Source organism: Curcuma longa, chromosome 6 (genome assembly GCF_044706935.1).
Source record: "Curcuma longa cultivar G26 ecotype Majalengka, Jawa Barat chromosome 6, ITB_CL_G26_1.1, whole genome shotgun sequence".
NCBI lineage: Eukaryota > Viridiplantae > Streptophyta > Magnoliopsida > Zingiberales > Zingiberaceae > Curcuma > Curcuma longa.
The window spans coordinates 10,502,347-10,515,380 of record NC_133866.1 but is presented as its reverse complement, the minus strand read 5'-3'; the positions used below and the strand labels follow the sequence as shown (position 1 = coordinate 10,515,380).

At 37.9% G+C, this 13,034-nt stretch overlaps 1 protein-coding gene across 1 annotated transcript; it reads right to left on the bottom strand.

Moving 5' to 3' along the window:
• Positions 1 to 6,731: 6,731 nt before the first annotated feature.
• LOC141830359 (putative pentatricopeptide repeat-containing protein At5g40405) lies at positions 6,732 to 8,357 on the bottom strand. Its single transcript, XM_074717799.1, has one exon. It carries the CDS (start codon positions 8,355 to 8,357, stop codon positions 6,867 to 6,869), a length of 1,491 nt encoding a protein of 496 aa, XP_074573900.1. The 3' UTR covers positions 6,732 to 6,866.
• Positions 8,358 to 13,034: the final 4,677 nt, after the last annotated feature.

The following is a 13,034-nucleotide window of genomic DNA, read 5'->3' as shown; positions in this document are numbered from 1 at the left end:
AAGTCAAATATAAATATACAAATGAATGCAATTGAAATAAACAAGATTACACAAAAGAACTTGGCTTGGATCGCGTTGTGGTTGCTTTAGATTGAAAGAACTTGGCTTTCATTGCACTTCCCCTCAAAATTTTCAAGAATCGACATAGAACCAGCAACTTGAAACCTCCACAAAATTCTCTTGTATAGGCTTCAGGCCATGGCTGAAATCTGCCTAGCAATCGACTGTTTGTGCCCATTAGTCGATTAATCTACTATAGATTCGATCGTTGCTCTGTTCTGTCAATCCAATGGCTCCATCTAGCTTAGCAACATTCGATTGCTACTCTCTATTAGTCGATTGTTGATGATCAGTAGAGTTGCTCAATTGAGTTTCAAATATTTTGTTCGCTCTACGTTGTTATCAGTCGAGTGCACTACTCAATTGATGCATCAGTTGAATGCTAAAACACAGTAGTCGATTGATCACAATGCAAACCTCCATCAGTCATCTAGTCCTTTACTCGACTGATGCATTAGTCGACGGTTAACACTCAGCAGTTGATTGCTTAAACCCGAATAACACCCGAAACCATGGTTTGTAAAATCGTGATTTGGATCGTAGGATCGCACGATCCTATGATCCGGAAACACCAAATAGATCCTGGATCGTTTGGGGTGGTTAGTTAGGTAGAATTGGAACCAGATTGCTGGGATTGTACAGGATCGATGGAATCAGTATGATTCTACATACGTTGTAGGCAGCGGCGGGCGGCGATAACAGAGAAGACGCATGAGTGTGTCTGAGGCAGTGCCGACAATTTACGGAGGGGGACACACAAACTTGGACGTCGCTAGTTTCTTGCGGAGGCAGTTTCCGACCCGACAGAGGTTGTTCTCCGATTGCTCGCGATGAGGAAGAGGAGAAGGCTTCGGTCGACGGCTGGCAATAGCGACTACAGCGTGAACACGTGGGCGAGGGGTGAGGGACTGAGGGGAGTAGCAGCAGAATTAAAAACTTTAGGTTTTTAATTAAAGCTTAGTTAATTGATTCAATCAATTTCTAATTTAAATAAGATAGTTTAAATAGACTTTCTCAAATCCTAATCAAATTATCCCATTAAAATATATATAAATTTATTTTGAATTGTAAAAATTATAAATAAATTATATTTATTTATTATATATATTGTCAACCTATTATTATCATTAATAATATTATTATTAATTTCATGTAATTTATTGTAAAGAGAATTTTAATTAGATATTAAATTGATTTAGTCTCTATTGATCAATTTGATCATCCTATCAAATACTAAATTAAATTTAAGGGCTTTCGGTATGATTGTACGATTCTACGATTCGATCTCGACCGATTCGATCCTAAATCGATCTTGCATTAATCTACTATAGATTCAACCATTGCTCTGCTCTGTCAGTCCAACAACTCCATCTAGCTTAGTAATAGTTGATTGCTACTCTCCATTAGTTGATTCTTTTTCTTCTGCATTAGTTGATTCTTGATGATTAGTAGAGTTGCTCGGTTGAGTTTCAAACATTCTGTTCATTCTACGTTGCCATCAGTTGAGTGCACCACTTGACTGATGCATCAGTCTACTGCTGAAGCACAGTAGTTAAGTGATTACACTTGCAAATCCATCAATCATCTAGTCCTTTACTCGACTGTTGCATTAGTCGACGATAACACCCAGCAGTTGATTGCTCATACCCGAACAACAGCCGAAACCCCTTTAAATGTTGAATTCATGATTCAGGTAATCAATCGACTAAGAAACCTATAGTAGTCAACTGTTATCTCTGTTCCAGCCTTACAAAGTTGAACTCTCCTCTTACTTGGTATCTAGTTAACTTTAACTTACCAGAACTTCACTCGCTTAGTATTTGGTTAACCTTAATTTACTAGGACTTTATATTTTCCAAACATCCAGTCCTCTCTGATCTGTTTAAACTTTTCGTCTCATACCTAACATCCAGTCAACTTTGACCTATGAGAACTTCACCATTGTCAAACATCTGGTCCTCTTTGACCTATTTGAATTTCTCGTCTTATGTTTATCATTTGATCAACTTTGACATGTTAAAACTTCACTTCTTATGCATAACATCCAGTTCTCCATGATCTATTAGGACTTCATCCATATCTAACATCCGATCCTCCATGATCCATTAGGACTTCACCCACATGCCTACCATCCGGTCCTCTATAACCTGTTAGGATTTCACCGATTCTTAAGTGTCCAGTCAACTATGATCCACTTGGACTTCTCCATTTCCAATTCCTTGTTGGACTTTCAACTACCAAGTGTTCGGTCAACTGTGACCCTTTTGAACTTCTCCACTGTCAATCAATCTTGACCTACTTGATCAACCATCAAAATCCAAACCAATCTTTATCAACTTGACGCGAGGTCGATTGCACCAATAATCTTTCCCTCCAACAATCTTCCCTTTTACTTGACATCTCGTTCTACCATCAAACATTGAAACCCAATAAGCTTCTCAACTCAAGCTTGGTTAACCTTGACCAGAAGTTGATTGTACCAACAAAAACTATATGCTCACATGCTCGGGTATGATTGCACCAAGAAGGGCTCGATGCATTTGATGAACCTAAAGCTGACATGAGGTGGACTCTATAGGACCGAAAAGTGATGGGGGGGGGGGGGGGGGGGTGAATATTGCTCGTTTAAAATTTATTCTTTTCTTTTATAAAAACATAACAAAGTCACAGTGGAAAAACAAATCACAAAAAGATAAGGTCGGTTACTTGGTTCACAGTCCAACGACTGCTACTCCAAGGCTTATGATCTCTTGGACCGTTTCGATTGGGTAATCCACTAATATTTTTCTTTTCGAAAAACTTTCGGAGAAGAAGAGAAAGCTCGTACAAGAGATGAGAAAGATAGTAACAAACTACTATCCCCTTTAATGTAAATGCAAATATTTAACAAATATAACGACAACGTAAGAGTAGAATTTTGTCGTAGATTGTTGGAGAGCCTCTCAACATAACAATAGCAGTACTTGCACGGACGGAGCAGTAGAGAAGAAGAGATCGTTGAGTAAGAATTGTGTTTGGAGTCTCAGATTAAGAGTAGGGGCGGACCTAGAAATTTTGTTTAGGGGGGGGGCACAATTCATATAAAATCACAAAAGTCTAATTTATATCAACTAAAAGACAAGCATCCTTAGTAATGCTATACTCTAACCAATCAAATTCATCAAACTATGATGGATTGAATCTTCTTGGCTTGTTATTGAAATCTCTAGTTTTGAATTTATGTTTACGGGATTAGCATGAGCCTCTTATATAATATTCTCTTCAAACTCTTTCATGGATATTGGGTTCATAATCCATAATCGTAAGTCTTAGTCCTAGATCCGATGGAAGGTCAATTACATCTGAACCATATAAAGTTTATTAGAATAATCTTGACATTTTTTTCAATATAAGTTTCATAACTCCTTTTTTCAACAGACTGATCATTACCCTTTTTTTCAAAAGATGGTAATTCTTAAACATTTGATTTTCTTAAAAATATCTTAACATATTACATAGTTCTACCCAAAAAAATCAAGGCATATGTCAAGAAATAAGAATACTTAGAATCAATCCTAAATAATAAAATTAACAAATATTCAACAATCAACACTCCAAAAGACTAAAACAATAAAAAAGATTTCAGATTCGTACTATTAAAATAGATGAAAACTCAAAAGCACAAATTAACAATTAACACATAAAGAACAACAAATAAATATGATATATGTTTTCAAAATGCCAAAATTGAAAGGCCAAAAGGGGAGGGAAGTAAGGAAAAATGTCGTACTTTCACAAATCACAAGCTAAAAGAGAACATTTTTTTTGAGAAGAGGATAAGAGGCTGTCGGCTAAAAAGGATTGAAAAGAGGGTTTTGTAGTTTTTTATTTTTGTAAAATAAATTTATTTTATTAATTAAAATTTTAAAGATATACTAGTAATTTTTTAAAAAAAAAATGAACCCCTTTGTGAGTCCGCCGCTGATCGCGAGGCTCTTTTATAACCTTTTTCCAGTCAATTGATCCTCCTGATCAGTCGATTGAACTCAAGCAAATATCGCCATCTTCGTTCTTGAATTCAAGATTTATCAATCGATTGAACGCCCTATCAGTCGACCGACCCCCATTCTTTCCTTGCTTACTCTGATTCGATCAGGTCAATCCCGCAAGATTCGCGTGATCAGTCGACTGATCTTCCTAATCAGTCGATTGAACCCTAAATCTTCCTTTTCTGGCTGATTTAGTCTCATCCGATCTGTGCTTTCTATATGTATTCAGTCGACTGATCCTCTTGATCAGTTGATTGAACCCTTGTATTCTTTTGGGCTCAGGTCGTGATTATCCATTCTGATCGGTCGACTGACCATCTTGTTCAGTTGCTTGAACCCTTCGATTTCAAATAACTTTATTTTTCTATAAAATAAAGTTAGCATAATAATAATCCTACAAAACAGAATTAGAACAATTTATATATGTATGTTTTTTCCAATTAGAATTGTCTAATCTCAACTTAGACTTAGAAACCTTTTGTTTATTTCTTTAGTTAGATCAATGCCTAAGGTTTGTCCCAAATGAGATATGTCCTCACCGTCTTTCATACCTCTCAAGGACTTATCTGCCAAACATCCAGTCTAGTTGACATGTTTGGACTTTTTCTGCTTAGTGTCTGATCGACCCAATTCACTAAGACTTTCTTGCAACACCGAATTAGTACAATAACAATAGTAATGTAAAGCAGTGTTAGTAACATTGTACTTTGGTCGACCAAAATCTGTTGGTTCGGTCGACCTCGCTCGGTCGACCTAAAACCTTATTTCGATCACATTTTTTTGGAGTTCACTTCTCCAAAACTTCTCACTATCTAAGGTTCACTCTCTTAGGATTTTCTTTTTTCTTGAAATTCACTCCTCCAAGACTTTTGACTACCTAAGATTCACGCTCTTAGGATTTTCCTCTTGCTTGGAGTTCACTTCTCCAAGACTTCTCACTACCTAAGATTTACTCCTTTAGAATTTTCTTCTTGTCAAGCATCCGATCACTCTTGACCTGCTTGGGCTTTTTCTTTGCCAGACATCCGGTCATCTTTGATTGGTCTAGATTTTTTCCCTTGTTAGTATCTGATCAACCTTTGGTGACTAGACTAAACTTCTCAAATGACTGTCAAGCATCTGATCAACATTGACCTGGATTTTGGATTTCTCTTCAACTCATTTCTCCGGTCATCTTTGATTGGTCTAGAATCTTTCCCTTGCTAAGCATCTAGTCAAATTTGGCATGCTTGGATTCTTTGGATTCACCAACTTGGCCAACCTCTCCTTTAATATATTATTAAATAAACATCAACATCCTAGAGATCGATGCATCAATAGACTCTAGGGTAAGGAGTATCAACAAGGTTGTAGATGTGGAGACATGAAAACTATGAGAGATTACGAAAGTGATTTGTAATATTAGATTGTTATCTTTAGGCAACATCAACAAGGATGATGCTTGATGATGTGTTTAACTAGTAAGGGGTAGACTACCTAATGGCTTGATGTGAAGCCTTTGACTGAGGGACTATTGGACCAGAGTTTTAACTCAGTCTAAGACTTTGCATAGGCTTATAGAGAGATAAGTCAATTGAAGGAGGGATCACCAATTGAATTTGTTCATATAAAGATAAATTTATTCGATTGGAGAATGTTAGTATACCGAGGAGTTGACTGAGTGCAAGGATTTGGTGAATAAAAATATTTTTGTTCGAGCAATAGTCAGGAGGCTTGAGCAAACAATTGGAGGGACATTTTGATCGACTAGAGGCAGACTAAACGTGCTCGTTCGTGAGTTTATTTTATAAGCACTTAAGGATCTTTGAGTCAACAACTTTGCATGAAAACATCCTTCTTCTATGAATAATTTCTCAAGTTCTCAAAGCTTTCAAGGTATTAATCAAGGTCAAAATTTTCAACATAAGCCCTTGATAATTTCCATCTCACTTAAGCTTTTCACTTCATCGTCTATTTGAGAGAAGAGCATATTGTAATCATTCCAAGGTTGGGATTGTAAAATTGTGAAGGAACAATTTTGGTGGATATTTGAGGGTGACACATTGCCACCTCATATGTCGGAGATTAGGAGCAAAGTCTCCTAACCACATTATATGAACATGTAATTATGTCTTATTATTTTCATCATGTTTACAACTTGATTGTACACACGAGCACCCACGAACAACTAACAATTGAATTGCCTTTGTATTGTCAAGAGATTTATGTTAATGTGTTATCTATTCGTCCCTTCTCCTCTAGACAATATTCTTATGTTGGGAAATGGGAAAATGTAAAAGGGCAAATCTTATCAAACAAAAGTAGTCAGCAAAGACTACAACTAGAAGTCTAGAAGAACTTGGTGATTCTGCCACACCCAAAGTATTGGATCCAAGAAGTGTCAAGTATTCTTTCAAGCATGCCAAACATGCCAAGTACAAGGAAAGAATAATTGCATAAAACACAATATCATGCTGAACAAGTGAAGCGCAGGGAAAAGAATCAATCAGTGATAAGTGGACTATATGATATCAAAAGATGTGAGTTTTTGAGAAAGTTACCAAGAGACTGATGCTAGCTGGAAGTGGCTCGCCAATTCAGAGAACCAAAAGTATATTGCTGATCATGTATCAAAAGACGAATAAATGTTGCTGCTTGAATCCTGCACCCTTGGCACATCTGAAGTACCAACTGACCATTTTGAACAATCTATACGACACCAAAGGAAAATGGTGCTTGAGAATGCTTGACCATGATGGCATATTGGTTCTATCATCTCTGAAATGCACTTTTGAACCATCATTCTAGCATTATTCTCCTATCCAATCCATTCAAAATTCTGTACATTTCCATTGTTAGTGGGTGACTTGTATCTCCCACCACAAACTTATGCAACCTGCCCTCAGCCTCCACTAAGGCAAACCCTTTCTCCTTCGTCAACCCTTCTTCAACCATTTTATCCCTTATCAAGCTCACCTCATTCCACCTCCCAACTCTAGCATACACATTAGACACCCCAACAAAGAATCCACCCTCCTGTTTCCTTGCTTCTAATTCTAATCCTAACAATTGCTTCTCCAGTTGCTTCCCAAGCATCGATTCACCATTAACGGTGTAAGCATGTAGCAAAGCACCCAAAACAACCCGGTTGGGCTTGAAAGGCATCGATTCGACAATGTTCTTTGCCTCTTCCAGCTTCCCTGCACGACCGAGTAGGTCCACCATTGCTCCATAATGCTCCATTCTTGGCTCAACTCCATAAACTTCTTTCATCTCATTAAAAAGTTTTATCCCTGTTTCGACTAGGCCGCAATGACTGCAAGCATGCAGCGCACAAGTGAATGCCATACTGTCGGGAGCAACACCGTCTGCCCTCATTCCATGATCCAAGAGAGCTATGGCTTCTTGACCACGGCCGTGCATGGCCAGTCCACCAATCATCGCCGTCCACGCCGATACATCTCTCACAGTTTCCATTTGATGGAACACCCTCCTGCCGGCCTCCAAGCTTCCGCACTTGGTGTACATTTGCAAAAGGCTCGTGCCCACTTCAGAGGTCAAACAAATAAGCCGGCGCAGCAACAGGGCATGCATGCTGCGGCCGTGACCCAGAGCACCGAGACCAGCACAGCATTGAAGGCCGGCCACAACGGCGAATGCGTTGGGGTGAGTCCCGTGTTTTGTCATTTCCGCGAATATGCGGAGGCCGTGATGGTCCCAAGCTGCCTTTGCGCAGCAGGAGATTAGAGCACTGTAGGTGACGGTGGATCTGTGGGGCATTTCGGCGAACAGCTGCGTGGAGGCCTGCAAAAGCCCCAGGGAGGCGTATGCGTGGAGAAGGGAGGTGGCGACGTGGAGGTCGCCGAGGAGGGCGTTTCGAAGAGCGACGGCATGCAGGTAGAGCAAGGTGGGCAACGAGGAGGTGTTGGCGGAGGCGCGGAGGAGGGAGAGGAGGACGAAGCGGTCGGGGTAGAGGCCGGAGCGGAGCATGAGGGCGAAGAGGGAGAATGCACGGGAGGGATCCGGAGCGGAGGCGTAGGCACGGATGAGAGAGGCGAAGGCGAAGGCGGAGGGGCGGGGGAAGGCGGCGCGGAAGGCGAGGAGGGCAAGGGGGATGTCGAAGGGTGCGGCAGCGGCCACGAAGCGGGAAGAGACGAAGGGGTCCGGTAGGAGGCCGGAGACGACAGCGCGGGAGAGGAGCCGCTTGAGGCAGCGGGGGTCGCGGGCGCCGGCGTCGAGGGCGGACACTAGGTGGGCTCTGGCGTCGGCAAAGCGGGACGCGCCGTTCATTCTCATGGTGGCTCGCTAGCTGATGCGACACCCGCACCAGGCAGTTGTTAGGCGAGCGCGCGGCACTATTCAAACCATAATTGGGCTTAACTTAATACATAATTTTCTGGCACTCTAACCCAGCACTGTAACGGTTGATCAGGCATTTAAGATTGAATACCCAGCTAGGATGTATTATATGATATTTTTCTCTAATAGAATGATAAATTTAAAACGTTGATTGCTCCGGACGAACAATGGGATGACAAACCTAGAACTATGGATGAACAACTACAAATCTAATTTATTTGGTAGGTGGAATATGAGACCAGATTGTCTCCAAGATTAGTTTGTTTCAAGAAATAAATAAATAAATAAATAAATATATATATATATATGATAAATATCAAGAGAGAGATCATTTAACTTTCCTAGATTATAAAATTTTAATAGTAATATATTGCTTAGATGCCTTTATGCTTTTTATCTGCAACAAATCAAAAATTACTATTAGAATAGATTGTGAAGCTATAGTAAAATACAATCTACAATTTAAAGGATTTAGAAAACGTCTTAATACAGAAAGATGGATAAAATTTATAGATGTCATTTTTAATAAAGGGTTAAAAAGTCCATGGGAACATATTAAAGGAGTTAATAATTCCTTAGCAAAATCTTTATCTAGACTCTTACACTAATCATGATTTGCAGATGGATAGATAACACAAAGTAAGAACGTTTGTTATGCCAAACATGCGTTTTGGTTCACAAGCTTTACAATAATTCCATAAATATGGAGACTAATTCCACTTTGAAGCAAGAGAGAAACTTGACACACAACAAAATTGCTTCAACAACATTTGTGTTCTTTGTTCTCGTCGGATTTGTTCAGCTCCGGCGAGGTTCACGTTCCTATTGGTGAAATTCCTCCAAAGCTTCTATGTTCTCTGTTCTGTGCTGAACCGAGGAAAATCCAAATTTTTAACCCTAGATTTTAATTTTTATTTCTCTTGTTCTGTTCAGATTGATTAAGACAAACCCCCTTGTTTGATTTTGTTTCTGAATTGTGGTTCAATTGATTCATATGGAGATTGAATGGTTGTTGAACTCCAATTGGTTTAGTGTGAAAGATTATTTGAATAGGAATGAAATTGTTGGTTGTTTGGTCGGGTGTGTGGGTCTACACATGTTGTGATGGTTGAAATGGAAAGATATGAGCAGGGATGGGGTTAAAGTTGATTATATGTTGTTTTTTGAGTGTTTATCAACCAAGTGTTTTGTTGTTGAAATCGTGAGAATGAATTGAACCATGTGATGTTTTGTTGAATGTATAGACATGGAATTGGATTATGAAAATTACATTGTATTGTTGCAATTGTGGTAATGGAATATGTTATGTTGGTTTATTATCATGGTAATGAAACATAGTATGATGTTGAGCTTGTTGTCTGATTTTTGCAATGGATAATGGTATAAACTTGTTCTTGATGTGAGTCTGTTCTTAAATTAAAATTGATGGTAACCAAACATGTTTGGTTGTTGAATGTGTTTTAGAATTGAGCCATGTGAATTGTTGTTTGATGTATAGGTAATGGAATGTGTTTGTGGTTTAGAAAGTGAATTTACTATGTTTTCTTACTGTGTACTTAAGCAATTGTTGATATATGAACCGGTTTTGTTAATGGTTTGAAAATCAATTGATGTTGTGTTTGTCACAGTTATTGGATAACGAACATGTTCTTGCTTGTTTTAAACAATTGTTGATATATGATGTAGTGTTTGTTCATGTTTAGATAACTTAGATTTAGTTATACATGGTTAGTTGAATAAATTATAATTTGTGAAATTCATTGTACTTTAATTGTAATTATGTGCCTTGGGATGAGATTATTATTTTGGGTGTTGTTTGAATAAATTTATGATTATACTACTTGAGTGACAACTAGGGTTGTGGTTAATTATAAATTTTTAATTTTGAATGGTGTGTGTGATAAATAAAAAATAATAAAAATAATAAAAATAAATCTACTAATTAAAAAATCACCATCAAAATTTTGGCACCATTGTTAGGGAAACAAAATGATGTTTGTTTGTTTTAGACTATATATTAGTGTTGTTGATTCTTGCATCTTCATTTTATTTATTTATTTATTTATTCATTTTTTTTATTGTGACTTGACAGTGAGCTGAGTTGTCTACACACTTAAAATTGCTAGAATCAAGATTGAAATATCCAAAGGAGGATCATTCTCTTCTTATTATGGTTTATTTGATGATTTGGATTGTATAGATCTGTTGTTGGAGTTTGCTTCTCATTTGGTTATTTTTGATATTTCTAAATTATGTTTTGATTATGATGATTCTAATGACTATGAGGATGATGATAAGATCCCAGTTGTATGAAGGTTTATCTATGACCCTTTCCATCTTAGAGAGGAATATGAAAGTGTAGGGACTTGCACACTAGAAGCAACATCCCAAGAATCACTTCCATTAGTCGTTGAGCAAATGATCTCACATATTTTGCAGAGTTGAAGTACCCAAGACGATCATTAATGATCAAGGGTCTCACTTTTACAACAGGCTGTCTACCCAACTTGAAGGGGAGTTATTAGATCTCATCTCAATTTTGTATATATGTCATTGCTTGCTTTAATTTGGTTTTATATCATTTTCCTTAATAATTTTCTCCTGCATGACTCCATATCATTTTAGGAATTGTGAAAGTCTAGTTAACTGGGTTTGTCAATTTTGGAGCTTCACAGTCATCAAAGAGTTCTTGGATTGCATGTGGTTACGACTTAGTGATGGATTCCATGTTGATAAATTGAGATGATGCTTTGTATCTACCTAGTGAGGATTGAGCTTGATTATTCTATTTTTTGTGTGGCACTTATGGTGACTATTACTCTAGAACTTACTCTAATTCTGTCAAGACCACATTACCATGAGGTTGCATGATTTTTACCATGAGGTTCCATCAAAAGTCATCATAAAGACACTAGGAAGAGTCCCAAGATGTCCTTTATGAAGATTTGGGGTTGTGAGGCTTATGTTTGACGTTAAGTCTCAGACAAGTTAGGCTCCAAATCAGATAAGTACTATTTTATAAGATATACCAAGGAAATGAAGGGATATTACTTCTACAATCCTACACAAGGCAAAGTGTTTATCGCTAGAAATGATATTTTTCTACAAAGAGAATTTATTTCTAGAAGCATCAGTGGGAGTAAAATCCATCTTGAAAAAGTTCAAAATACAAAAAATAATACTAAGACCTTGATGTAAATTGAATAGACATCACAAAGTGTTGTGGATCATGAGTTTATTGCATAAGAAGTTATGGAGCAACAACCTGTTCAAGTAGACCGACCTCTTCGCAGATCTGATAGGATACGTTATCAGCCTGAGAGATATTCATTTCTCTTGTCAGACCACAATGATATTATGCTTGTTGAGTTGAATGAGCCTACATCCTATCAAGAAGCTGTGATGAGCCCAAATTTTAAGAAATGACTAAAGGCCATGAGGACCGAAGTAAAATCCATGTACACTAACCAAGTATGGACTTTGGTTGATCCACATGAGCAGATCAAATCCATTGAGTGTAAGTGGGTCTTTAAAAGAAAGGCTGATATGGATTGTCTTATGCATACCTATAAAGGGCGATTGGTAGTTAAAGGCTTCAAGCAAATTCATGATATTGACTATGATGAGACTTTTTCACTAGTTGCGATGCTTAAGTCTATTCGGATCATGCTTGCTGTTATAGCTTACCATGATTATGAGATATAGCAGATGAATGTCAAAATCACATTTTTGAATGGAAACTTACTCGAGGATATGTACATGACACAACCTGAGGGTTTTGTAGATCCAAAGAATGCTGGAAAGGTATGTAAGTTGTAAAGATCCATTTATGGGCTAAAGCAAGCTTCTCGAAACTGAAATCTTCGATTCGATGATGCGATCAAAGAGTTTAATTTCATCAAGAATCAAGATGAACCTTGTGTCTACAAGAGGGTTAGTGTGAACACAATTATCGTCTTGATCTTATATGTAGATGACATACTCCTTGGAAATGATATCCCTTCACTACAGTCTGTAAAGACATGGTTGGGGAATTGCATCTTAATGAAGGACTTAGGTGAAGTAGCCTACATTCTAGGCATCAAGATCTATAGAAATAAATCTCAAAGATTGTTTGGCCTAAGTCAGAGTGCATACATTGACAAGGTCTTACATCGTTTTGCCATGCAGAATTTCAAGAAGGGATTTCTGTCGATGTCACATGGTATGAGTCTTTCGAAGACTCAATGTCTCTCTTCTAAGAAGGAGAGAGACCACATGAATCAGATCCCTTATGCATCTTCTATAGAGTATATCATGTATGTCATGCTATGTACTCACCCCGATGTCCCGTATGCGTTGAGCATGATAGTGGATACCAGTCAGATCTAGGTGAAAGTCGCTAGATAGCTGTCAAGAATATTCTTAAGCACTTACGAAGGATAAAATAATATTTCTTGATATTTGGAGGCAATGAGGAGCTAACTGTAAAGGGGTACAGTGATGCAAGCTTCCAAACTAATAAGTATGATTCTCGATCACAGTTAGGGTATGTATTTTGCTTGAATGGTGGTGCTGTGAGCTGGAAGAGTTCAAAGCAAAATACTATTGCAGATTCTACAACAGAAA